Here is a 27934-nt window from a genome sequence, read left to right as displayed (position 1 = left end):
TCCATTTCTGCTACATCTATAAGAATAGGTGCTTCAGAACTGCACATGACAAACATTGGAAGAAATGTGGGTGGAGCCCTTGAAGGTGATGTGTGTAACGTGAAATGAGTCAGAACTACCATAGTATTTGTCAAGTGCATATCCAGTTCTGGAATTTTCTTACAGAAGACACAGCAATATGAAACATTAGATAAATGTTCGGTATCCATAATGATCAACTGGGAGTTCTGTTGCCTCTTTCTGTAAATAGCATTTCTGTACTACTATCAACGTGATCCTGAGATGTGGTCTTAAATCTGTTTTGTATCATGTCGTTAAAAAATATGAACTGTGCTTGTAATCCCCATGGGAGGAATATCTTGGAATTTTGAAATATGTAATTATGTAAATACTGTTAGAGACTGCTTTAAATCTCCTTTGGATTATAGCAATAATAAACTTTCCGGTAACCTTATTCTTACAGTATTGAGAGGTATGAAACCATTTTTTGCTACTGTCATTGTGGCTTTGCTTTGACTTCTAGTCAAGATGGCATTAGTTATTTTCAGATTATTAACTGAGCATTGCACTTCTTTCTTGTACTGAATGCCTCTGAGTAATGACACTTGTGCACATGTACTGCTTAATTTTAGTGTAACCAGTTCTTGGAGCTCTGTATCAGTTATCAGGTATTGCTCTTGTTTGATGCTGAGATACTGCTGCAACTCGGGAAATACTTTGGAATACTTTATAAAGGAAAAATACCAGAAGAATTTTTTAAAACCATTTAGATTCCGTGTGAGAAAGAAACTCTTACATTCTTTTAAGAGATAAGAGCTGTTCTTGTCTTGGAAACTTGAAATGCGAGGAGAATAAAACGTTCTACAGTTCATTAGCTCTTCTTCAGAAGCGGTAGTTACTGCTGAATTATTTTCAATTTACTGAGAATTTTTCTATCTACTAGGACGGATCTCCATTGGTAGAACAAACTTCTATACTCAGCCTTGCTCATGGCCTTTTATCTACCTGCCTTGCAAGGATATACTATATATGGACAAATATTAGTGGAATACTCAGCACTTCACCAATATTTATCTGTTTCAGAAGTTCGTAGAGATCTTTTTAAAAAGAAAGAAAAAACCCCCAGTTATTCTTTTTTTTTTTTTTTCTTTTCATCCCTGGTTGCCCCATGACCTCCGTTATTTGGTGCTATGAAAAATATTTTCATTGGTAAATCCCAAAGTTCTTTGAGTATTGATCTTGCTGTTCTGTAGATCGGGGGATGTTCGGGCTTAAAGCTGAAAATTGATCAAAGGTCAGTCAGTTGAGTAGCATAAGGCAGGAAAAGCCCTCTCTGTGCTGAATCTTAGTTCTGTACTCTGCTTTGTGGTTGCATGGGAGACTTAGCACAACTGCCATCCATCCCCCAGAAGAAAACTGAAGGAAGGCTGCAGGGTATTTATCTTAGGTTTGTACGCTACGGAAGTGTGATAAAGTAAATAAGGGGGAAACTGCTGAAATGGATATAGATGAGTTTTGCTAGTGCGATATTCAAACTTACTTTGAGGTAAAAGAGAGAAGAGACAGGATTTTTTTTTTTTAGGATTACTGACATGGTTTAATTTCTTTTTGATTTCATAATCACATTTTTGTGTCAAAATACACAAAATGTGATTATAAAATCAAACAGTTATAAATTGTTATAAACTTTAGTTATAAAACTATTCAGAATGATCTTGTCATTTCTTAGTAACCTCTCCCATTACTTCTAAAAAGTAGGAAGAATGTATGTCTAGTTCGGGCATTCTGTCTGTGTATCAATACTCTGGCAGTTATGAACCCAAGGAGGTTATCAGCTTTCAGTATGCGTTTTATGTAAGTCTACTGCAAAATTAAAAAGGCTGAACTTGAAAGCATACTTAAATTTTGAGTTTCATCAGTATGTGTGAAAGGAAGGTGTTACACAGGTTTAAAATTATTTTTTAAAATATCAATAAGCAGACCATAATTATTCCTTTTTTTCTACACAGGCATTTGTAAAGGATGTGCATGAAGATTCTATAACAGTTGCATTTGAAAACAAGTAAGTGTATTGCTGATGTTACACCTATAAGTGATAGAGTATCAACCTTGCATTTGATTAACCTAAATATAACTTAATAATGTAGAGTAGCATCTTTTAGATACTACAAGCTTGCTGCTAGCATGTTTTAGAATTATGCTTGGTATTTATTATGTTGTGACATTTCTGTATAAATGCTTTTAATTGTTTACAAAACTATAGTAACGTGAGTTTTGTTGGCAAGATAAGCATGTTATTGAATTTACATGGTGACAACCCATGTTTGAGTAAGTCAGCAGTGCTACCATGACTGCCTCTTTCTCACGTGAATGTCTTATTTTAGATTTAGCAGATTACATAATTACAAAATTTCTTTTATAGATAAGTGATAAATACCAGTTTTCTAAGCTAGAAATGAAAAGATGTTTCTTTCCCATTATTTAAGGGCATAAAAAGTTAACCTTCCATTATACCATTTAGTTCAGGTTTCATTTCCTTCAGGAAGGAAATAACACACTGCTATATACTTTTTCCTGAGAATCTTTGTTATGGCATCATCTGTTGTATTTTGGAAATTGTTTTCTAGTTTCTTTAAAAATCATCTTTTCTTGTCATGCTCACTTTATCCAATCTCTGTTAAAGAAACTGAAAATTAAAACTGTATTCAGACAGAATCCTTATGAAGTTTTTATAATCTATAGTAGAACCAAAGAAAAAGAAGAAACAGGCTTGTTTTGAAGGAAGTGTCCAAGCGTGTTACGTAACGTTTTTTAACCTGTGTTTCTAATGTTGAGGTTAAAACCTATAACTGTAAATAGAGTAAAAACCGCTGCTGGAAGATTTCAAAACAGTGCAGGTAGCATCAGAGATTCATTTAAGATGCCTAATGGTCACTTAGGTGTGTTTCTTCTTATCATGTATACATTGGATCACATTACCTTTAATACATATTAATAAAAGCTCCACAAAATTTAAAACTGTAAGATTAATGGATTGAAAATATTTCTGATTTCTCTTTACAAAGAAAGTGAAAATGTTTAGGCCGTTCACCGTGTTTTTATTTCTAGCTGGCAACCAGAAAGACAAATACCATTCCATGATGTGAGGTTTCCACCACCTGCAGGCTATAATAAAGATATAAATGAAAGCGATGAAGTAGAGGTATGTATGCTCCATTAACGTTTGTTTTGAGAAGTGGGAGAACTCAGGATGAAAAATGTCAGCCAAGCCAGTGGAAGGCTTGCTTCCATGTTATATGCTGTCACCTTTTTTGATTCCAAGTACTACATAAAACACAATGTCAAGCATGTCATCAAAAAGAGATTTGGACAGTTGTAAACCATACGGCTGTTTTGGAATTCCATGTACCATGACCTCCATGCTGATTTACAAACGTGATCAGTGTTTCTTTGATTACAGATCAGTTCTTTATCAGAACTGAATTAATCTAGAAATAGATGCTGGACTGTAGTTCTTCAGCTGTAAGTTAATAATGTCTATAATACCAAAACTTTAAGCTGAACGAGATAATTTCCATTATATGTGTGTACATAAAATATACAAATACATGTGTATATGTAAATACTTATGTATATGTAGAGAGGCTGTCTTTAACGTAACACATTCCTAAAGCTTCCTTATTTTATAAAATTATAAAATTGATTTTTAGAATTACTTTAAAGAAAGAACTTTCAAGATTTACATTTTGCTTGTATGCTATTTTAAGTTTATTTTGATTTGAAAGATAAGAAAATGGCAAAACTTATTTGGCTTGAATGTGGCCAATATCGTATATGTGCTAAAGAAGTGCAGATATGTGTCCTCTCCCTTCCACCCACTGGTAGGACCTCATCAGACCTACGTGCAATTAGCAATATTGTTGATTAAATATTAACAGGTGTTAAAAGGCTGAATTATCTCTTTTCTGACTGTATGCAAGACTGAAGCAACTAATGCCAGTAGATTGGGCACAAAATTATTTATCTGTACAATCTTACATATGTAATTTTATATCCTACCTGTATTTGCAATAGACATTTCAGCTGTTACATGCTTCCTATGTAGTGCTTAGATTAGAGACTTTATGGACCAATATATTTTGCTGGATTTTGTTCCTATAGCAGAGTTCCTGATCATATTGGTTAGTGTCAGCTTCTATGATGTCTTTTAAGAATGCTACAGATATCTAATATAGGTATTTTGTTTAGGTTTATTCCAGGGCAAATGAAAAAGAACCCTGCTGTTGGTGGTTGGCTAAAGTGAGAATGATAAAGGGTGAGGTAGGAATATGCATATATACATATATATTTTTTATATTTATTTGTACTTTATTTTTCTTATGTTGGGTTTTTTTATATTGATATGCACGGTGTTTTTACCTTATCCCTCTTCATTTTCAAAGAGCTTCTTGAGTAGGACTGTTGCAATTACGATTAATCTCAACCTGAAAAGTTCAAATTTGACTTGTACAGTTAACAAAAGTGCCTGTCACTTAAGCGTAATGCTCACTCTTGTCATAAAATGTGTGGCTTGGATGATTTTATTATTTTTATATCAGTTCTACGTAATAGAGTACGCAGCCTGTGATGCTACATACAATGAAATTGTCACAATTGAGCGTTTGAGATCTGTGAACCCCAATAAACCCGCAACAAAAGATACTTTTCATAAAATCAAACTGGCAGTTCCAGAAGATTTAAGGCAAATGTAAGTACAAGCGTTTCTTCATAACTTGTTTCAAAATGTGGGTAACTTCTTGAGCCTGAGACAAGAAGGAATAAAAATGCTTTTTACTGCTGTAAATTAACTTCTAAAATTTTCATATAAGAATGTAGAAAATACAATTGTGGACATGTTCATACTTCAGAAATAGAAAAGATGACTTTTGAAATGCAGTTTACTCCCGGAGGAAGAAATATTTTTGTCAAGGTTTTAAGGTTTGTGTGCAGTATAGATTAAGATTTTAATTCTTACAGCATTTCAGTGATGTGCACAGATTAATCTGAATCCATTCTTTGTCAACTTTATTGGTCATTTTCAAGTGGTCACTCTTTCATTGATAGAGTATCTGACAATCTATGCAAGTTGGTATTTAATGACGAAAGAAAACACTGCCTTATATTGTAGGGCATAAGGTGTTTTGATGATGGCTGTGGGAACAGTTGTGCAATAATCAAACCTCCCATAGTATGATACAGAAACAGCTAGTTTACTCCTAGAACACGGACATGTCATTCTCATGTAAATATAGCTCTAAAACTCAGATTAATACTGACTACCGTTTTTTAGCTTCAGATCACTCTCTGCTTTTTTGAGATACATGCCACAATGTGGAATAAGCTATAAATTCAGGTTAAACTAAGAATTTCTGAAGTTAATGTTACAGTACACAAGTTCACTAAGTAGTGAGAGGACAGAAGAAGCCTGGAGAAGCAAAATACAGCATGAGATGAGCATAAGGTCATTAGAATGCTGCAGTGGTTACAGTGAAGTCACGCATCATACTGGTTCATGGTGTGTTTGAAATTTTGGACTTCCTGATTGTAACGATTATAGCTTTTTAATGTAGTTTTACTTAACTGGTTTGTTGTTTCATAGATGTACATACAGAAAACTTCTGAAATATTTCTAATTCTACTCATGTGAAAACAAATGAAAGAAAAATGAGTAAAATAAATGATGATAACAGAATAAAATAACACCTGCATTAAAAGGGAGAACTTGGATATATTTATTTAGATTCTTTGTATTAAGAAATTAATCTTTTTGGCTGTGAACCGTAAATGCAGCAGTTATTATTTTTAACTTTGTAGCGTTTTTATTCCTAGGTGTGCCAAAGAATCTGCACATAAGGACTTCAAAAAGGCAGTTGGAGCTTTTTCTGTAACATACGATTCTGAAAACCACCAGCTTATTATTTTGGTAAGTACAAATGTCTAACCATACCATTGGCAGTGGTTTGTTTCAAAATTCATGTATAAACCACTGTGCTTTCTTTATTAATAATTTAGTCAATCAATGATGTAACAACAAAGCGGGCAAATATGCTGATTGATATGCACTTTCGAAGTCTTCGTACCAAGTTATCCCTGATACTGAGAAATGAAGAAGCTAGCAAACAGCTGGAGGTATGTTGTTTGTTTTCCCTGAAGTAAGTTGAGTAAAAAAAAAAAAACCAAAAACAAAAAAAAAAACCCAACAAAAAAACATTGTGTGTTTGTTAGCTGGTAGGACTTGCACTGGGATGAAAGTAATTATTATGTACTGATACTATTCTTGGTGTTAAAAAGAGGCAGATGGAGATGTAACCCAACAAAGAAGTTTACGCTTAAAGGGCCTGTTCTTGCAAAGACTCATCTTTATCCAATCCCATTTTATTCAGGTGTGGGATTAAATACAAATATATATACACACACATATATACATGTATTTCTTTCATAGTTTGAAGCATAAAATAATTAGCCATTGTTGCACGACTAGTGCCACATATTCGATTGCTTTGAATTACTGTTTTTAAAAATAGATGGGAATGAATGTGGCATGATCTGAGATGGACTAGAACTGGATCTTGCAAAACACCTCAGTGAAAATGAGAGATGGAAGGGTTGAGACTGATGTGGTAGGACGTACGAAGGGATGGGTTTGTCTATAGATAAAATGTTAGGAAATCATCTTACAGCAGATACAGCTTCTGATATTCCTGTGACTGGAGAGTGGGTGTTGACTGGCAAGAAGCTTGACTCATACTTGTCCATGGGAAGAAAAAAAAGAGTAGGCTAGGAAATAAGGGGATCTTTATACAGTAGAATTAACATTTCTTCATGGTTTTTCTCCTATCTACAAATCAGAAAAAATAGCAACATTTCTGAAAACTTCTTTAGATTCACTGTTGAGAACTAAAAGTACCACTCGAGCTATTGTAATGCAGTTTTACATGGGTGTATACCAGCTCTGTTACTTCAGAGCCAGGTTTCATTCCCCCCCAACCCAAGGGTTACATCTATTTGGTATTAGCTTGAAGTGGGACGTGGTGCAGTAGTTCAGGCCTCTTGTATCCAGTAGGGGTACTCACTGTTACAAGAAGTTCTCTCTTCTGTGCTCTTTTCAGTCTCTCAATTTCTATATTTCAGAGCTGTAATCCAAGTTTGTTTGGGTCTTGATTTTTCTCAAGACCGAGAAAGGACCGGTTTCTTTTCATTGGTGTTCCTTCTTGAGCACCCCACTGTAGCTCTTCAGTACTCCGTTCTTCTCTGTCTTCCTCCAGAACTGACAATTGTGTGGGCAGTTCACCTCTTCAAGTGCAAAGTATTATTTTGGAGGTGGGAACAACAACAGCTTCTTTAGAGCTAATGCTCTTTACATGCCCCCACAAATGCATGCACCAACAGCTGTTGTCATTGATTCCTTTCCCAAACTGATCTTGGATACTTGCTGTCATTGTAAGGCTGAACCTTTTCATTGCTGTGAAGGACTTGAGAACTTGATTTGGTTCTCTCTAGAAAACCATTATCGGACTTCAGTTTCTACCTGAGCAGTACTTAAGTGAAGGTTGTTGCAAGATAAATATATATAGTTACAATTTGTATGACAAAAGTTGGCTGGTATTTTTCATGTTGGCATTTGTTTCCTGTGCTTATAATATAAAATCAATTTCAACCAAACCTGAAAAGAAAAGCTTCAGATAGTAAAAATCATACTCATGATTTTTGTTGAGATACTGACATACAAACAGACTGCACATGTCCATTTGCAGAAGAAATATGTAGTGAATGCTTTGGGCTTTACTGCATTATTATTATTAATAGTTGATTGTTTCCATCAAGTAAACTCTTTTCTAGGTCTTATACTCGCTGAACTTTAAATGTCTGCCACTTTTTTTCTTGTAGTAGTTTTACCTTCTCTGCTTTCTGAGCCATAATTACTAGACCAGCTTCTTTTGTTTTTTTTCTTTCCAGCTGTTGTATCTTGTACCTTCTTTTCCGCATATTAGCTTCTTGACTTGCATGGTTGTACTTCTCAAATGTGGCTTTTAGAGCATCAAGTAAAACAACCAATTATTTTTTGTTTGCATTATTTCCCAGTAGGTGTGGCTTAGTTGTTATTTTGACATACTAAAAAACCTGAATTTACAAGTGTACTTTTGCTTTTCTGGTTTGTATTTTATTCTATCTAAATGCAATTCAGTCATGGCCTCTAAGTAGGTATTAATACATTATTTGCATAGTTGTTTCTTACTAATTTATTGGAGGGAAGTAGAATACAGAATTATGTTTAAATAAAATACATCTTATATTACATAACTTACAGAAAAGCTAATGATATTTTAGTACAAGCAATATAACTGCAGTTTGACTGTCATAGCCAAGGTTGCCAATGATGATGTAGCTTCACCTTTTCTACATATCGTAGATAGTTGTGTTAACAACTGATCATTGACTTGATGATCCTGTTCTTTACTCTCATGTGGTGGTCTATAACAGATGTCAACTAGTAAATCGGCATTTGGATTATCTGTTAGAATGTAGATCTCTGAGCATTTAAAATAATGTTTGCTTTCTGAGTTGTCTGTAATCTAGTTAATAAAATGCTTGATAGAGCTCCCCGAGTATATGAAGGATTTCATGATACTTGGATACTTATACCACTATCTGCTGTAGCCAATTCTCTGTGACAGTGATTTAGCACAGGATATTTATCAACAGCTTTAAGCAGGAGCAGGTCAGATAACAATAGCAGTTTAGCTGGGACAGAGTAGGGCTTACTGTGGGCACTTTCTTGATGTTTCCTCAACCTCTGTAGGGTCTCATGTTGCTGAGGTTAAACTGCTAATTTAAAGTGTGCTTGTATATGTCTTCACAGTAGTTACAGCTTTGATTGCAATGCAGAAACATATATAGGATTATATATCTTGGCTCTGGAAAGATAATATGCAGCTTTATCTTTTTTCTTCCTTGCAAAACACACTTTCCATTTTACTTAATAGATAATCACAGTTGGAAATTCTCTGTCTTCCCTTGATGCATTAAGCTATTGTTACTTTCCTGTGTTCTGTTATGCTCAGACACTTGTGGATAGTGTCCACGTTTTTATGTAGGAATTTTACTCACTGTGGTAAATAAAGACTTTTTAACATATTTTATATTTGCTCTTCTCTGTAGATTTAAGTACTATAACTTCCTTTAAATGTATAACAAGTTATTTATCATAAACAATATATATTTTGTTCTTTATGTTTATATCTTACTGATTTCTCTCCGTATGTTTCTTTTAGTTCTCAGGGTGACCAAACTTAGTGATCTTCCTGCTTCATATAGCACAAGCATCTTATAAGAAAACTGTTTTTTGAAAGTATGAAGAGGCTGTGTAGGAGAAGTTTATCAGTCATTGTTTTAGTCTTTTTAAACTTTTTTTTTTAAATGTGTCCACTTATCTTTTTTCCCCACTTGCTTGACAGGTTCTGAACTGCATGCAATTCAGCATTTTCCAAGTGTTTTTCCTTGCACTCATGAGGTCTGTTCATCCTAATAATCTGAGCCACCTGGGATTGACAGAGGCTGTTCATATCAATGCAGAATTGTATGGGTGTTGATGAAAACTAGGTTTCCTGCACATTTGAGTATTTTCAGCGCCATCCAACTCCACAGTGTGCTACAAGATACTTCTCAAAAGCTTCCTTCTGTTCCCAGCTCTCTTCTATGTGCTTGCTGTGTGGTTGAAGCTTTATACGATTAAGAAAATATTGAACCTGTATTTTACATATGGGCGTGTGTATGCATACTTGTGCATCAAATCAGAGCTTGCTGACATAGTTCTTCTGGAAGCTCAGGGCTGCTTTAAGAAACTGTTTACTATGGTCGTTGGAGTTACAGTTTGTTTGTTTTTCCCTGTTTTGTATATTCTTTTTGCAAGCTTTATCCAGGTTTCTAGGGATACTTTTTCAGTTATCTTGAAAATCCTCTTCTAGATCCAGAAGTTGGTTAGGTTTTTGTTGGTTTTTCTTTTTCTTTCTTGGTATCTTATTTCATATAGGAGGTCCTCATTAAGATTCTGTAAGCCATTTTGTATTGTTTGGTTACACCATAGCAGTTGCATGCTAAGGTGATGAGAGTTGGAAAAGAGTAACCAGGTGTTTAATTCGAGAGTAACTGAGCCTCAAACATGTGATTGAAAGTCATGTTAATAGTATAGTCTTCAGTCATTGTTACTGCCCTGCTGAAGCAAGGAATTTTGTCTTGATAGCATGTGACAATCTCAAGTTCTCAGATTGACCCTTCTGTCTTGGTAGAAATGTGATTCCTGGATGAAATTCTTAACATATTTGTTCTCTGTATTCAAGCAATGTATTGCAGTTATAACTTAATTTTGTGTTGTCTTGCTTAGGCACAGATTCTTCATTTTATTTTTTAAGTGCAGTAGATACCCATAGTTACTCTGTTTTCTATATAATTTTTGTGTCCAGTGATTGAGTTATTGCTGTTTCCCTCTACCTGTTGAAATGGGTGCAGTTTTTTTCTCAGACATCATAGGGTTTGCTTTAATTATCAACACAGCTCCTATTTTACTAACCTACATGAATGCTGTCTTACCTAGTAACACTTGATAGCTGTAGATATTCTGTGGTAATTCAAAATATAAAGGTGCCAACACAACTAGAGGCTAGACTCTTCAGTGTTTTTGAAGTGAAAATAAGTGCATTAAAAGGATTGATTAAAAAGTAGGCTAAGTACCCGATTAAAGAATCGGCTCTAAATTTATGTTGAATTCTCTCTCCGGTGTACTAAAAATCAAAGTAAGCTAACATAATTTTCTTCAGAGTTCTAGACAACTTGCATCACGATTTCATGAACAGTTTGTTGTACGCGAAGACCTAATGGGTTTGGCCATTGGCACTCATGGTGCTAATATTCAGCAAGCCAGAAAAGTCCCTGGAGTGACTGCTATTGATCTTGATGAAGATACTTGCACATTCCATATTTATGGAGAGGTAAGTTCCCTTCTTTAGCCTTTCCAAAAAAAACAAAAAAATACCCCCAAAACCTTGGGAAAATGGATCTCGTTTCTCTCATACATCTATCTATTTTAGGATCAGGATGCAGTGAAAAAGGCAAGAAGTTACCTTGAATTTGCTGAAGATGTCATACAAGTACCAAGAAATTTAGTAGGTATGTCAATTCTGGAGGCTAACTGTGTGATAGTAAGGAAAAATGCCTTCTGAGAACTGTTTTTTTACTTTTAGAAGGGTGGCAGGGTAAAATTGAAGAAATTTTCTTTGTGAAAGGGTTCTAGGTGATACAAAGTTTTTGGGATCAGGGCTTTTCTGTTTTGTTTTCCAGCTCCATGCAGAATTTTTACAGACACATTTATCTTCAGTACATTGTAAGAAATTACCTCCTGGTTTGTGGTTCAGGGTTGTGGTTCTTAAACTAGAAGCAATCTGCTGATGTTTAAATACAAGGTAGAATAGCTTCTGGATTGAGCCAAAGAATTAAATGAGTTCCTCTAAAGATGTCCAGAGATTAGTTCAGCTATACAACCGATGAATTTGCAGTCTCATATTTTCCTAGTATATTTTGAATAATTTCTTTGACTTGTATTTGTCTTTTTTCCTGTCCTTTTACATCTGAAATACAGTTTGTTTAGAAGTAGCACTCCGGGATAAACTGAACGTACCCAATGATCACGAAAATACCCCAAAGGCAATCTAATACATTTCCATTATCAAACACCCTAAAAAAAGTCCTCAAGAATGCACGCAGCCCTTGTGTGTGGGGGAAAATCTTTTAATGAGCTTTTGACGCTACAAAGCAACATAAAAATACACGGCTTAATTCAGTAGATAAGAAAAGAACAGGGAAAATACAATATGGTCTAACATACCTCTAGAAGCAAATACTTTAGTGAGTTGTTAAGCAGTGTATGACAGCTGGTGTTGAAGCCGTATGAAATTCTGCAATGGGACTAGTACTTACAAATGTGGCACCTCAACTTTGAAACTGATTTAAAAACAGTAGTTTTCCCTTCCCCACTCCCTCCTGATTCTACTGGTAATAAGTAAGAATGATAAGCTGCCAACATTATTTTAACTTGAGGTTTTAATTTCTTTGGTTTTGTTTTCTGCTTAGATCTTTGCAATTATTTCTGTTTTGGCAGTTTTTCATTTCTACTCTGCTTCTTGGCCTGGATCCTTTAGAATAAAATTGGCTGAATGATGTGTTATATCCAAAATAAGCTATGTTTGATAATTTGCCCTTTTAAATTTCTAATAATTTGCCAGAAAACTATATAATTTGCTTTAAAAAGGCAGAAGGCTTTTTTCCTTTTACTACATTGTTGATATCCTGAATTTTTTTATCTAAAGAAAATGCAAGCATCTGGCATTTTCTACTTAATTATCCTTTAAAAAACTTCAAACCAAACAAAAAAAACCACTCAAGATGTTGCTTTTTTAAAGGCTGTATGGAAATTTATAACCTGAAACATAGGTTAAAAATATATGCATGCAGTCCTTAATTATTTTTAAAGATTTTTATGTATGTTGCTGAATTCTAACTAAAAACAAATATTTAAAAAGATGGGGACAAGATATTTAAAAAGATATTTAAATAGATATTTAAAAAGATGTCCCTACAATGGGATAACCATTGTGAGGTTCGTTCTCTTCTTTTTTCTTTTTTCTTTTTTGGTTTACTTGCCTTTTTAAAATTACTACCAAGGCTTTTTTACATTTATTAGTAAGCTGCTGTTATATTTGCTAGTGATGTGTAATGGAATATAGTACTCAGAAGAAGCTTTTGACTCTCAGACCAGCTTTTGTCATCAAGGAAGAACTTATTGTCCATCTTTTGTCATGTTTTCTACAAATATGTAGGATTTAAAAATTCATAGTAGAAAAATTGAAACACAAAAATGAAAATTTATTTAGCTTTGAACACTAGAAACAATGTCCCGTGTGATTAAAAGTGGGTTTTAATTTGTTCTTCATGGATTAATTGTATCAGCAAAACAATAGCTGTCATGCACTCAGTATTTTTTGCCTTTATTTCAGTGATGTGCCTGTGAAAAAGGTTACATTGCAAGTTTTCCAGCAGTTTTGTTAAGAAAAAAAAATAGAAAATCTTTATTTGTTACATGCAGAAAACATCTTTTATATCAGTCTTTTAAGCTTTTCTTTAATGCTATGATTGAAGGATATGGCCCTTCCTCATTACCTCCCCAGCAGCTCAGTTTTCCTGTCAATTGTCAGACAACAAGTTATTTTGCTTAGGTTGGAGAGACCTAAAATTTTAATTTTCATTGTCTCAAATGAGAATGTCTGGTTCCTAAGATAAATGTATGCATTACTGGCATTAGAGTATAATTTATTTCCATTTTTATCTTTGACTTTTTAATGAATTATAAACTATTCTCAAATATCTCTTAAAAAAAAAAAAAGCTCAGTTTCAGAGAAGAGAATTTTACATACTGGCTCAAACAGTACCTTCGGTAGTATCAGAAAACTTCATCAACTAAAATTTTTGTGAGTGAACTAAGAGTTTTGCTTTGTTCTCTACTCAAAAGGTAGTTACAGCAAGTGTTAGGGCATTGTAAAAGGGTTTTTTGTTTTGTTTGTTTGGTTTTTTTTTTAAATGTAACCAGCAATGTCATTTTAAACCTACCAAAGCAAAGCCAAATAAGCATGCAAGATACTGAATATTTCTGTAATCAAGATGTGTAATTTCAAATAATTTTATACAAAGGTAAGGCATTTGTGATTGAATTTCCTTTGTTCTCTTATAGGAGCTTTGAAAAAGAAGGAAACTATACTCTAACAAATTTTCATAATAAAGTACCCCTCTCCCTGTATGCTGCAGTGGTTGCTTTGGAACATTACCAAGTTAATGCCCCAAGCTTACTTAGACATTTTAGTTCATGGCTCGTTAACTAAATCTTTGTTGTGGAGTATTAAGTCATTTTTGACAAGTTCTTGCACTGGTACTGAATACTTTTGTTTAATTAGAGTATAGTAATACTGTCAGGTTTGGGGGAAAACCCTAAAGGTGGAATGTTCTGTATGTTCTTTCTGTAGGAAAAGTAATAGGAAAAAATGGAAAACTGATTCAGGAGATAGTGGACAAATCTGGTGTTGTAAGAGTGAGAATTGAGGCTGAAAATGATAAAAATATTCCACAAGAAGAGGTATGTTTTCAGTTAATGTGATTTCTGTATGTGTTAATTGGTGGTTATATTCTACCCAGTGATAAAATGAATTCTTCCCTGTATCTTCTAGTGGTAAGATAGTTTTGATTAATGTGTGTGTTTTCTGTTGGAATCTATATTTCCCCATTAATGCTGAGGGGCATTTTTATATAAATTTGACTTATCTGTGTTGAAAAATGCTTTATGAAATTTTTTGTGATGCACCTTCTTAGAGATTTCATTTTATTCCTGTTAGAAGCAGTGACGCTGTTTCCCAGCACTTGCTAAGCTGTAAATCAGTATATGTGAAACTTACTGGTTTTATTCATTAATTTGCTTTGAGTTTGATCTCTTAGGGTTTTACCTGGTTTAAATTTTTATTAGTAATTTCTTATATTGTAATGAAATCTTGTGCTTTATGTATAAACCTCTCTTTTTTTATATATTACTTAAATTCACATTAGCCTGTAAATTGTAACCTGAAGAAAAAATAAGCATGAACAATGTGATACTCCAGGTTTGCACGGGGAGGCTATCAGCCCCATAAAGGGCCTTAATGAAGTCTTGAACTTCATAATTTGAGGTGCTTTTATGTGGGGCTGTGTTGAACAGAAAAGTTGCAGGTTTGCAAGGAAATCTTCAGGCATGAAGCTTTTAACAGGTCAATGCAAAAAAATTACCTGCAATTTCAAATGCGAAATGTGCTTAAAGAAAACTGAACTGTCTTTAATTTACCTGGAAATCTAAATATGTACCAGGTAAGGAACCTTTGCTACTTTGAATAAGATATGAAATACATTTCTGGAACGCTTAGGTTCTTGCTTGAGTAGTTATTTCATCTTTTGTATTATCACTGCAAAACTATTACTGAAGACCCACAATCCAATTTCCATCTTTCTGAAAATGGTGGCTAAGCAAATAAGTAAGGTGGGTTTTTTACTACTTTACTAGTTTTACATCTATCTGAAAAGGTAAAATAGTCAATGTTGAGATTTAAAGGATTCACTGCTATGTCATATTTCATTTCTAATGATAAATTCTTGCAGCATAAAATTCTTGAACTAGCTTAATAAGCAAGAGGATGCTATTATTGCTGCAAGCTAAAACTTTCAACATTTTTAATGTGTCAGCCTACAGAATAATAGAAGGGTAAAAGTGACTAGTCATGGCTGCAATTAGTATGTCAGGTTTTCTTTTTTTTGTTCTGGCTTGAAAAAGCTTATTTGTTGATGTTCTTCACTCCAAAATGCAGCTTTTAAAGATTAACTTGAAAGCTTTTCTCGCCTGCCAAGCCTGCATTCATACTTCTGTTTTACCTGTTAATGACATTGCTAACACTGGCATTGCTTACACTGCTTCACGTGTTAGTTGTGTCATACCAGGAGCAACACAGAAACCCGAGATCAAATCTTGGCAGGTAAGAGTTAGTTCTTGTAAGTTTATTTGTGTTTCATCTTTGAAGTAAATGTGCATTAATTCTCCTATGTGTGTACTTGGATACTACAGCCCTTCTTTTAATAAAGAACAGTAGTTCAGATTTAAATTTTAATACAGCATTGGGTTCTTTTTCTTATGACTGAGATGTTAGAATACTCCCCATACATTTCAGGTGCAATTTCATAACTCCCATAATTTTATAACAGGATCTTCAGGCTTTTCATCTTTTTAAAATTAGATAGGTACTGTTTGTTATAGTAGTATATATTATTTTTATCTCTAAACTTCTTACACGCATAAGGTCTGCTCAGTATTCACCACAGAAACTAAGTTGAAGATTGGTACTTTTGCTTTGAAGACAGAAATAAGGTTCCATAAATAAGCACTTTGATGCTTTTGTATGGCTAAAATTGCTTGACATTGTTACCAGCTTGTATTCTTAGTAGTTGGCATTGCTATACCTACAATCCACTGCTAAAAGCAACAACAAGCCGTTTCCTTAAATGCCTTTTTAAGTCAGTTGTCTTGTGATCTTCTAATAATTGATAGTATGTGCAAGTTAATGCCAGTTTAGTAGATATTTCATAGCTCTTTATCAGGTTATTTATGAAACTTAAAATACCCCAGATAATAAAACATTTCAGTCAACAATGCCTGTCGCTAAAGGATTGCTAACGCTCGTGAAAGTTAGTGCTAAGGTTTCTTAGGATTAGAGGGTTATGTAATTTTTTTCCTTGTTATTTAAAGCAAATGTGTAAGATTTAACAAAAGTTATTAGTATGTAAAAGAAAAAAAAAAGAAAAAAAAATCCAAAAAGCAGAGACAAATTATAGACTTGCCACTCTTAGGAACCTCAGCATACTGTGCATGTGTTATTTTTTCACTTCACTTTTGCAAAAAAAACCCTCATTTGGAATGCAGTCCTGTAAAGGGTATGTGTACAGTAAAAATCAAAGTTGTCTTTAGAGGTCATGATGAGATACAAAAACAAAATTTAAATTAATTCAGTAGGTGTAGCCAAGCTCTGGGTCTGCAATGACATAGGTTTCAGCAGCTGAGTGTTTGAGACTTTCAGGTTGATTTCTGCAGTCCACAGTGAAGCTTATACTGCCGTGGTGAGGCTGCAGCTGGTACAAGAGTCAAGTAGTTTAAAGTTAGCTCATTGGGTCTGTGTGGGCTGCAGTCACACCTCTGAAATGCTGCATAGACCTATTTTAGTGTCAGGAGTTTTGGTGTGGAAATTATCCTTGTATCTGCTAAAGTTTAGTTGTTTTCAGCACTCAGGGGAGCCCTTTTAGGTAGATTTCTTAGCCTGCTTTGGCTGCCTAAGTTTAGTCTTTAGATATTTTATCTCCAAGAGTCATAATTTCAGGCATTAGAATTTCCAGGTATTTACGTTTTTCAGGTATTTGTTGAATTGCTTAAACAAAATGCTTGAAAGGTAAAAGAAATACAAGGTAGCAGTCATTACCTGAAGTACTAACTTTATTTCTTGAATATTTTTTGTTTGCCTTTTACAAATTGAGAGACCCTCAAGAAGGATCAAGTTGTGTTTTATGACACGATGTTAATTTGATTTACTTTTTTTAAAAGATCAAAAGTTTCTTTACTGACATGTAGCCTAAAAGAACCTGGTGTGAGAGAGTAGACGTGATCAGCAAAGATGATATTAATTTTGCAGGGAGTAAACCTGAAGTGTTTTGGATTGACTTTTTAACTTGTTCAGGAAAATAAATGTTAGCATCGTGATGCATACAATCTAAATTTTCTTATTAAAAAAAAAAAGCTCTTTGCATAAAGGGAATTAGTCTATGTGATCTAGTCAACATCAAAATTTAAATATACTATTGTCTCATTTATTTTTTAACTTACGCTTATCCATGTTGTAAAAAATGTTTTCAAGTTTTAAAGTAATATGTTTAGGCATCAAACGCTGAAGAGAACCAATCAATAACCATAAGACTACTGTTACTGTGTTTTAGGGAATGGTACCATTTGTGTTTGTGGGAACCAAGGATAGCATCACTAATGCAACTGTTCTTCTGGATTATCATCTTAATTATTTAAAGGTGAGGAAAATGGTCCTGCTTTACCACTGAAACTTTTCTATCAATACTTACGATGGTAGCAATGAGGTGATGATCAAAATCTGTTTGACCCCCAAAGGCTGTTGAAAAATTGGTGTTATAACAGGTTTTCAGTCTAAAAAGGCTTCTTGTAAAAGCCATATTTTATTAAAAGAATCATTTATCTGAAGGATGAGGTGAAAAACAATTTTTTTTCAGAATGCAAAATACAAAGGAATAAGAAAAAATAAAAAACCCTGTATCTCAAAAAATGCTGACAACTTAATCTGCAAGGAATAGTCAGACCCTCATGCAACTGCAAAGCAAGCAGCATTCTATGCAGAGATCTTGTATACAGTGGGCATTTCATTCTAAAATCCTAAACTTCTTTTTCTGTAGTTAATTGACATTTCATACTTGAGGATGTTTTGTAGGCAATTCAGCTTTATATGTTGTGTTTGCCTCTTGGCTCCATAACTTCTCCAGTACTCTGCAGTGCTGCTTGTCTTTTGTATAGGGAGCAAAAAAATCCCACATCATTGCTTATAGTTACTTTTGCTTATAGCTATTATGGCCAGATGCTCAATCTTTGATGGCAGGGCCAGATGCTAACAGTAATGACTGCTTTGAGTTCATTTAATTAAATATATTCTTGCATCTCTTGAAACCTCCAGACCATTCATAATTTGATACATGTCCAGTCTGTGCAGTAGCTATCACTGAATTTTCTAGAATGCTAAAATTTCTGTACATAGCTAAAAGAAACTTCTCAGTACAGGTATCAGAGGAGTTAGAAGAAGAAATTACTTTTGTTCCCTTACCTACTCAATAACTGTACATTTTAATCCTGCTTGTGGAGCACTTGGATTTATCAGTGTTTTGGAGCAGAGACGAGATACAGCAGCTCTGCAGCTATCAGGTAGTGAGGCAGAGAAGGACCACATGAAAACTACCACTAAAAATCAAGCTCCTTTCTTGCATTCACTATTATTTCAGGAGATATTTCTGGTTTAACTTCTTTGGCTGCCTTAGATGGGTACTTGCACGTGAGTCAGTACAGTACTTAAATGGGTACTGGCATGTGAGTGGAAAGTGCTTAATAGCCCAGCAATTTTTTTAGATTCTTCAGTTCATTGTCAATTAGGGTCACTTTCTCTTAGTACTGTCCTCCTAACCTTTCTCAACAGAAGGGCACATGCAACAGTGTTCATCAGTCTGTATAACCACTAGAGGATGGATTCCTATCTTGGAGGTTTTGATCTCGGCCTTCTCATCCCATTTAACACACGCACACACAAAATGTTATGTTAGTGGCCTGTTGCCTTATGGTTCAGTTTCAGAATAATGTTCTCCAGTTCACTGACAAGAAGTGGAACTGTCTTGTTCCTTTAAGATTTTCTGTGTTTCTATGCCTCCAGGCAAAGTTTATTAAGGAAACTTTTTGTAAAAGATACACGATGGGGCATCAACATCAAATGTAATATATCAACTCAAAGTAGTGAATTTCTCTATAAAAGAAGAAACCAGACTTGGCTGAAGTGACTGTTACGTAGTGAAGTTTCAGGATCCTGAGAGGAAGGAGAAAGACTAATACCAGGATCACAGCCCCAAACTTGAGGAGAATGGACTTTGGCCTGTTAAGGAATCTGCTTGGAAGAATCCCATGGGATGCATTCCTGGAAAGAAAACGGGTCCAGAAAAACTGGCTGATATTTAAAGAATCGCCTTCTCCAAGCTCAAGAATAGTCCATCTTGATATGCAGGCAGTCTCACAAAAGTAACAGGAGGCCTGCATGGATGAACAAGGAGCTTCTGGCAAAATTCAAATATAAAAAGGAAGCATACAAGGGGTGGAAATAAGGACGGGTGGCACAGGAGGAATATAAAGACACAATCTGAGTGTGCAGGGATGAGTTTGGGAAAGCCAAAGTTCATCTGGAGTTGAATATGGCAAGGGATGTGGAGGGCAGCAAGAAGGGCTTTTACAGGTATATTGGCAGCAAAAGGAATGCTACAGAAAACACAGGCCTGCTGCTGAATGGAGTAGGGAACTTGGTCACAAAGGAAAAGGATGAGGTACTGAATGTCGTCTTCACTTTGGTTTTTTTATTGATAAGATTTGTCCTAAGGAATACCAGGCCCCTGAAACCAATGGGAGAGTCTGGAGCAATGGTGACTTACCCTTCCTAAAGGAAGATTGAGTTAGGGAACATCTGGGGGGAGGGAAGGGATATACACAAGTCAGTGGGACCTGATGGGATTGCACCCCTGAGTGCCGAAGGATCCTGTCAAAGTCCTAGCTGGACTAGGTGACCTCCAGAGGTCTCTTCCAATATCACACTGAAACTTTCACAAATAGCTTTCTCCCTGATTTTAAAAAAAAAAAAAGTGGTTGCCACTTTTTGATGTTAGCTAGACAACATCTCAAACTGACAAAAGTATTCTGAATATGTGTCGCTGTAGATAATTATTGTTTGTGTTTATCTCTTCTAGTGGTTATGTGTGATAAGAATTCTGTGTGCTGGCTGTCTTTCTATGCCTGAGTTACAGCACTTTGCTCTCTATACTTTTATGCTTCCTCACTTCCCTGATATTATTCATTATAATTAAGCGGAATTTAACAGCAGTGTAACCTCTAGCCCTTTTTATTAAACAATACTATTACATCATCATTGTTTAATAACTTTGATACTTGTGATGTGCAACAGTGCAAGAAGCTTGTGCTGGAATCTAAAAAGTTTAAATTACGCCATTGTTGGAATGCTATAAATGGATGATATTACTATGTTCAAAAATAAAGGAATGTTAATTTCTCTGTTTAAAGAATGTTTAACTTCCTTAAGGGTAAAGATCTCAAATTTAATACTGAAGTATAGTTAATTATATCTCCTGAAAAGAGTTGATCTGAGTGCTTTTTCTTGATATATCTATTTTAAGCAAACCTAAACTTGCCAACTGTGCCACAGGGAGAATTGTATTGGTAACAAACAGATTTGAACATTTGAAAGGTTTTTTTGGTAAACAAATTATTCTCAAAGCTGAGTTACTATTTAATTATTAAATAGATTATTAGTTGCAATACTTAAGTGCTTTTTATTTCTGAAAACTGCATGTCTGTACATTCAGATGATTAGATAGTGGTTACATATGACTTGCTATGCTTGTGTTTGTGTAGGAAGTGGACCAGCTGCGTTTGGAAAGATTGCAAATTGATGAGCAGCTTCGACAGATTGGAGCTACTTCTAGGCCACCACCAAATCGTACAGATAAGGAAAAAGGGTACATGACTGACGACGGGCCAGGACTTGGACGCGGTAGTCGACCTTATAGAAACAGAGGGCATAGCAGACGTGGTCCAGGCTATGCTTCAGGTAGGTAACTAGAAGTACATTTACAGTTTTAAGAGTGGCCTGCTGGTCTTTTGATTTCTTGAAAAAGACTGGACTTGGAAACAGAGCTATTAAAACAGAAATTCAGTTAATATTGAGTATTAATATTTCAAGATTATCTAGAGCTTTATGCTGTTAGAAAATATTCTGAAGTAAAACGTAGTGCTTATATATAATCTAAACTTATTGTCATGCAGTTCCTGTCTTTTACAGCAGGCTTATGTCTTCTACATTATGAACTCTTTAGGGCAAGGATTGTTACTTTATTTTGAACAATTCCTGATAATAAAGCCTCAGTTTTCATTTGAGCCTGTAAGAGGCTATCTTAATATAAATATTTATAAGTGAAAATACTGTGTAGCTCAATTTGCAGAAAAGCTATTTTCCTCATATTAAATTGAACTTTTATGTTTTTACTACAAGAGCATAGTCACCAAAACATAGTGTTCCTCTTTAAAACCTTGTATAATTCATTAATGAATAGTTTTCAGGATTGTGCTGCTTCAGAGAAATCTTTTACTTCATTATCCATAATGTAGGTCAGCTGGTGTTTGTCCTGACTGAAAGGCCTGTAGTATAAGCTTGATAAGACAGTCTTAGCTTACGTTCTATGTAATACAAAATTAATGTTTTTGTGCTGAAGCCCTTTTAATATTTTTAGAAGATGTGAGCTCACTTGCCTAATAACAGGGTTATAGGGGGAAAAAAATTCAAAAGAACCAGCTTTTATCAGTAAAAGTGATCTGTTAACTGGAAAAATTGTAATGGCCAGTTGCTTTGGATTTGATACATTTCTAGCATTCTAACTTTGTTCTCTGCTTTTCTAGTGCGTGTTACAGGCTGTTTCATGATGGAATTTTTTCTTAGAGGAGTTGCAGTGGTGAGGGGAGACAGGACAGGTTATATTCAGAACTTTCAGTTTTAGAAATATGAAAGAAAGGCTAGTCTATCAGATTTCTTATGTTTTACTAGACTTGGTACATTTACATAGTAGATTAAATAATATATCGATAGGCTGATAACACCAAGTAACTATAAACATGTAACACAATTATTTAACCTTAAACGCACTTCTAACTTCTATTTATGTCTGTCTTGTCTTTTTGAAGAAGTAATGTATATTATACACATTTCTGTATTATGTATGTTACAGAGGTTGGGAGGCAAAAAATCCCAGAATCGTTTATTAAAAACTAAAAAGAAGAAAATTTTTAAATATATACTGTTTTCATTCTACTATAGTATTTTCATGCTAAGCTACACTGGCGTGTTTGGATTTTTTTTTATCCTCTTGATAGGAACTAATTCTGAAGCATCAAATGCTTCTGAAACAGAATCTGATCACAGAGATGAACTTAGTGATTGGTCAGCAGCCCCAGCAGAAGAGGAGCGAGACAACTACCTTCGTAGAGGAGATGGGCGAAGACGTGGAGGTGGTGCAAGAGGGCAAGGAGGGAGGGGTCGCGGAGGATTCAAAGGTAAATGTAGGCTTAATTTTGGAAGAGAAGTCAGTGTTGGAATCCTTAAGCAAACTCACTTCTGTCAGCCTCTTGTTTTGTCATCTGCTCCAGCCTGGTGGCCCTCTCCTGAATTCTCTCTACTTTGTTAGTCTCTTAAATTGAATATTTTATTTCAGATGTGTTGAATGTTGAGCAGAGGGGAATAATCCCTTCTTTTGAGCTGCTGGCCACACTCCTACTAATACAACCCATTATTCCATCAGCTGTCATTGTTGAAAAAGACATGTGTGCTCTTGCAAGTTGTTTTCCACCCAGACAGCTCCTTTTGTGTGAAGCTGCTGCGTACACAGTCAGTCCACAGCATGTGCTATTGCATGGGGTTATCGTGTTGAAGCTGTGGGACTTTGGATTCATCTTTAAAGCTAATGAGTTTTCTGTCAGCCCATTCCTTCAGTGCATTGAGGTCCTTGTGATTAGCAGCCCTGACTTCCAGTGTATCAAACCACTTCCCACAGTTTGGTGTCATCTGCAGAATTGCTAAGGAGGCATTCCATCCCAGTGTCTCTTCATAAGTTATATAAAGCCTCTCTTCCCTATACAAATAAATTGGGATAGCATTCTAAATCATTTGCTTTCCTAATATGCATCTTGACTCAAGTTTGTGGGCAGTGCCATCACACGTGGAGGTCAAGGAATCAAGTTCTAGTTTGTCAGTGGACATAGAAAAACCTTTTATAATCTATCTTACTCAACTATCCGTATTCCCATCTACTTGTATTTGATTTCCATGCAACAGGATTATATAAGGTTGTAATTTATGTGTTCAATGGAAAGGACCAGGCAAAAGTAAGATGGGAGAACTTATCTAAGTTAAATACATGTATTTTATAATGTGATATTTCATTATATCTATTTGTTTAAATATTTTTGTCTACAACTCTGTTTATTTCTTGAAATGTTTTTTTCAAAGTATGGGTATTGCTTAATTTAATAAGTTTTTTTTGAAAAAAGGTAATGCAGAATTTGGAAAGCTCATAAGCCATTAGAAAAAATGTGAACATGTTAAACCTTACTAAAGTTAACTGTGTACTTCTCTCCTATGATTAATCATTTTGAGAGGTGTTTTTTCTTCAGTCAGTAGACAGTCTCTTTTAAACTGTGGTGGTTTTAAACGCTGTGGTTTTGTCTACTTTGACTAACACCTGAGAACATTTTCTTTAGTGATTCTTGGCCTGTAGTTTAAGTACTGTTGTTATATGTTATTAAGAATATTTGTTTAATGTTCTTTAGCATGAAAATCTTGAAGTAATTCCCTATTATGCCTGCATAAATTTTAAGTAAAAGAAGATTGTATGTCCTTGTCAAACAACTTAGTTGATTAATTCTTCTTACAGGAAATGATGAACAGTCACGAACAGATAACCGTCAGCGTAACTCAAGAGATACAAAAGGGAGAACAGCAGATGGATCTCTTGAGGTAATTTTTCTCTTATTGGAACTCTGCACTGTTTAAGATTGCTAAGTGTCATATACTGACATTAGAGTCTTCAAAACTGTAAGCAACACAGTAGCCATGTGGTTCCTTATCCCCTAATCAGATATACAAGAGTTCTGTGTCATTTTGTAACATATACGCAGGAATCTCAATCTGTCAAGTTGTGTAAAGATGCAACTTCGTAATGTTAGCTTAGTTCTCCCTTTGGTTAGAGCTCTGATCACGAGTCCCAAGGATTTACTAACCAGCTTGATTTCAGTCTTTGTTCTTACTAGCTTTTTGTTTCTAGCTTTTCTTTCTTGCTGCATTGTGTATTGTTGTCTGTCGCCTATATACCTGAGGGAGGAGAATCCTTAACGGTTTATATAAAAAGAGAGAGTGTGTTGTAGCCAGAATCTTCAGAGTAAGAAAGATTAAACTTCAGAAACTACCTTCACTACTAAATGAAACATTTGCAATTGAAGGCTATGCAATCTAGAAAGTAAGTTAAAAATGCACATCAAGAAACTGTTCAAGTCATATATTGAAATATTTACAACCTTAAATATTTTTATAGCCTTTTATAAAGATATTTCTACAGTTTTTTCAAATATCTTTTGTTGCATAAAGTTATTCAGGCTGATATTTTATGTACATATTTTAAGTTTCCCCCCCATGGAAACTGTTCTTGCTTCAAATGATAACATGCAAACCTTCTTCCATCTCTTACCGCATAGGATGAGTTATGTTGGGAGGAAGAAATAATGAGCAGCTGCAAGCTGCCACCTTCTGTGTGGTGTTACCAGGAGTCATGGTTCTGACGGGGGATTGAGATGACTCTTGGTTTGGTTTTAGAAAGCCTGTTTAAGAAAGGAGGGGGTGGGGCGGAAATGGAACAAGTGACCAAATGCTTAGTTTTCCAAGTGGGAGTGCTGAACTTGAAGGTGTAGTACCTGAATATGCATCTGAAATGTAAACAATTAACATGCCAAAAAAATTTTTTATGGCCATGCAACTTTTACAGTTAATCAGTAATTAACTTACAAAGTTTGAAGTAGACAGTGGTGAATTGCGGTGCTGGAAAAGAAACTAAGGCACTTATCAACAAGTCATGATTTTTTTCTGTTGCTCTGAGATTTGGATGAGATGATATTCTATATGAAAATAAGTACTTGCATATCGTTGAAACCTGACTTGATCAAGTTGTAAAAATTTTGTAATGCTTCAAGGAATAAGGGCTTACCCTCTTTACCAGCATAAAAAATTTGCTTTCAAAATGCTTTTTTGAAATTTATGACCACTTAAAAAGGCCACAGAAGTCTTTTTGGTGGATTAAATTAAACTTTTTTCAGATTCCAAAGGTGGCTGAGTTGATTTTTTTTTTTTGAGCGTTAGTATCATGTCATGGCAGCTTTTGTGTTCATTTTTTTCAAAAAAAGTTTGTATACGACAAGTAGAAAGTTGAACTATTGAAAGTGACATGATGTTCTAAAGTTCCATCTGCTATTAGTTCTTCAACTTTCTCTTGCACAAGCACACTGGAAAAATTTTTTTTTTAGTTTTCAAGGCTAGGTAGATGGGAGGTTTTTTGGTTTTGTTTTTTTAGGTCACAACCATTTTTGAACAGAAAAGAATTCACACACTCTCCATTTCAGCTGGATACATTTAACAAAGCCATAAGGGTGTGGTACTATTTGTGTCTTCTGACTATTTAATAAATAGTGCTCCTCCCAGGCTGCTAAGGTAGCGAATGCATAAGGGGTGGATGAAAGGAAGAGAATGCTTTATATAACTCTGACTTGTTCCAGATCAGAATTGACTGCAATAATGAAAGGAGTGTCCACACTAAAACATTACAGAATACCTCCAGTGAAGGTAGTCGGCTGCGCACGGGTAAAGAACGTAATCAGAAGAAAGAGAAAACGGACAGCGCAGATGGTCAACAGCCGCTGGTGAATGGAGTACCCTAAACTGCATAATTCTGAAGTCATATTTCCTATACTGTTTCAGTAATTCCTATTCCATGTTAGAGAAACTTGTTAGGCCAAAGACAAATAGTAGGCAAGATGGCGCAGGGCATGAAATGAACATATGTTCTCTGTTAGCCTTTTTTAACATCAACAGTATGCAGTTGTTTTCAGAATAAGAAGTTATTCAAATATTTGCATAAAAATATCTGAATTTCCGAAAATCGCTTTCAAGTACATATTGCAGTTCAAACAATGAAAGATTCTTTTTTGTTTGTTTTAAAAATACTGAGCTGTGCATTGGTAAACTTTCTGTTCAGTTGTACCATTTTAACACATCGGGTCAAATTCACTGCTCAATTTCAATTTTCAGAATAAATAGTGTTTGCAGTAATCAAATTGGCTTCTGTTTTCAATCTAACTTACAAGTTCTTCATGAAATGCTATGTCGTTTTATGTCCTGTGTCAGTTCACATTCTGGTCCACCTTTTTCAATGTTTTAGTGGACCCTGAAACATGTGTGATGTAACAATTGTCATTTTCATTAGCAAAAAAGTTGTATGATCTGTGCCTTTTTTATATCTTGGCAGGTAGGAATATTATATTTGGATGCAGAAATCAGGGAAGATGAGTTGGTAACACTAAATGTAAAATATATGTAGCAATCCTTGTCAGACGTTAGTACTTTATAGACAAGTGCATGCTTTCCATAATTTTTTCCTTACATAAACATTGAGTTAGGCAGTTATAAGAATAGGAAATTTATTTTGCACTGAAGATTTGGCAAATAGTGTTATTGAAAAAGGGGTGTAATTTTTTCCTTTGTAGGCAGTACAGAAGCTTTTTTTTAAAAAAAAAAAATTAAAAAAAACCTTTCCATTGTGGAAAACTAAAAAAACTCATTGTTACTGAGGGAACAAGTGTAACGTGTTCAAAAGCTAGTAATGTGTGCCTGCTGTTTGGCCAGATGACCAGTTTAAAGCGCTGATGTTTTTCATCCTCCCAAAACATTTTGAATTGCTTATTTTAATTCGAGGACTATCTCAGGAGAGGTAGGAAGAAAATCACCACGTGTAATGCCCTGGAAAGTACAGATATAGTAGTCAGAGAGATTGGAGGTAGGACAAAAATTCATCATATTTTGAGGTGTAATGTCTGAATTACCAGCCAGTTTGAAGGTGTCACAGAATTTGATCCAAAGTACAGTTGTACACCAGGGAAGGGTGGGAAGTGGTGGGAGGAGCTGTGCTTTCTTTTATTTCTGATCACACATTAAACTTACTGGGCAAAACTGTATAAGGACCTTCATTTTAATCCATTTTTATTCAGATTACTCCAGAAGGAGAGCCACTGTTTATGTACAGAATTGTACAAACTTGACCTTGCCTCTGATGTATTTTGTGAGTTTTGTTTCTTTGCTTTTTTCATATTTTTTTTTCCTTGCATACAGGTGAGCATACTAAAAATGGCAACGAACTGCACATGATTTAACAAATATAAAAATGTCTTAAAAAGTATTGCCAAACATTAATGTTGATTTCTAGTTATTTATTTTGGGAATGTATAGTATTTGAAAACAGAAATTGGTACCTTGCACACATCATCTGTAAGCTGTTTGGTTTAAAATACTGTAGATAATTAACCAAGGTAGACTGACCTTGTAATGTAACTGCTCTTGGGCAATATTCTCTGTACATATTAGCTACAACAGATTGGATTTTATGTTGACATTTGTTTGGTTATAGTGCAATATATTTTGTATGCAAGCAGTTTCAATAAAGTTTGATCTTCCTCTGCTAACTGATGTTGATGCAATCCTTATAAATGATTGCTTTTAAAAATCTCAACTTAAAGTAGAGAAAGTACTTCTTTGGTTAGACTTTAACTGTAGCCATTGTTTATTTCACGTTTTAGAAGACTTCTAAA

At 34.8% G+C, this 27934-nt stretch overlaps 2 protein-coding genes across 3 annotated transcripts in view; one reads left to right on the top strand and one right to left on the bottom strand.

Annotated features, from left to right (window-relative positions):
• FMR1 (fragile X mental retardation 1) lies at positions 1–27808 on the top strand. 2 transcript variants are annotated; one of them, XM_009331113.1, is made up of 16 exons: positions 1–85; positions 2010–2062; positions 3109–3202; positions 4249–4320; positions 4599–4747; positions 5869–5962; positions 6052–6168; positions 10854–11024; positions 11124–11202; positions 14106–14215; positions 15468–15632; positions 17635–17721; positions 20894–21089; positions 22406–22585; positions 23962–24044; positions 25850–27808. In XM_009331113.1, the coding sequence occupies exons 1-16, from the start codon at positions 65–67 to the stop codon at positions 26009–26011; spliced, it is 1833 nt and encodes a 610-aa protein (XP_009329388.1). In that variant the 5' UTR covers positions 1–64; the 3' UTR covers positions 26012–27808. The 2 variants fall into 2 exon arrangements, with proteins under 2 accessions (XP_009329388.1, XP_009329395.1); XM_009331120.1 differs by lacking the exon at positions 15468–15632.
• LOC103922933 (chromosome unknown open reading frame, human CXorf40B) overlaps positions 1–27934 on the bottom strand; it is a 700660-nt gene that overhangs the window by 39117 nt on the left and 633609 nt on the right. The window lies entirely within an intron of this gene.

This window comes from Pygoscelis adeliae, unplaced genomic scaffold, assembly GCF_000699105.1.
Source record: "Pygoscelis adeliae isolate BGI_AS28 unplaced genomic scaffold, ASM69910v1 Scaffold100, whole genome shotgun sequence".
In the NCBI taxonomy this organism is placed as follows: domain Eukaryota; kingdom Metazoa; phylum Chordata; class Aves; order Sphenisciformes; family Spheniscidae; genus Pygoscelis; species Pygoscelis adeliae.
The sequence above is the reverse complement of the archived record's forward strand: the minus strand, read 5'-3'. Positions and strand labels throughout refer to the sequence as shown.

What these genes read in the sequence shown, in the direction of transcription:
- FMR1 (XM_009331113.1), top strand. Translation starts at nt 65, where the DNA reads ATGTGGGTGGAGCCCTTGAAG. An exon ending in AAGCTAGCAAACAGCTGGAG is followed by an intron (nt 6,169 to 10,853) that starts GTATGTTGTTTG and finishes AATTTTCTTCAG; the next exon opens with AGTTCTAGACAACTTGCATC. An exon ending in ATCATCTTAATTATTTAAAG is followed by an intron (nt 17,722 to 20,893) that starts GTGAGGAAAATG and finishes GTGTTTGTGTAG; the next exon opens with GAAGTGGACCAGCTGCGTTT.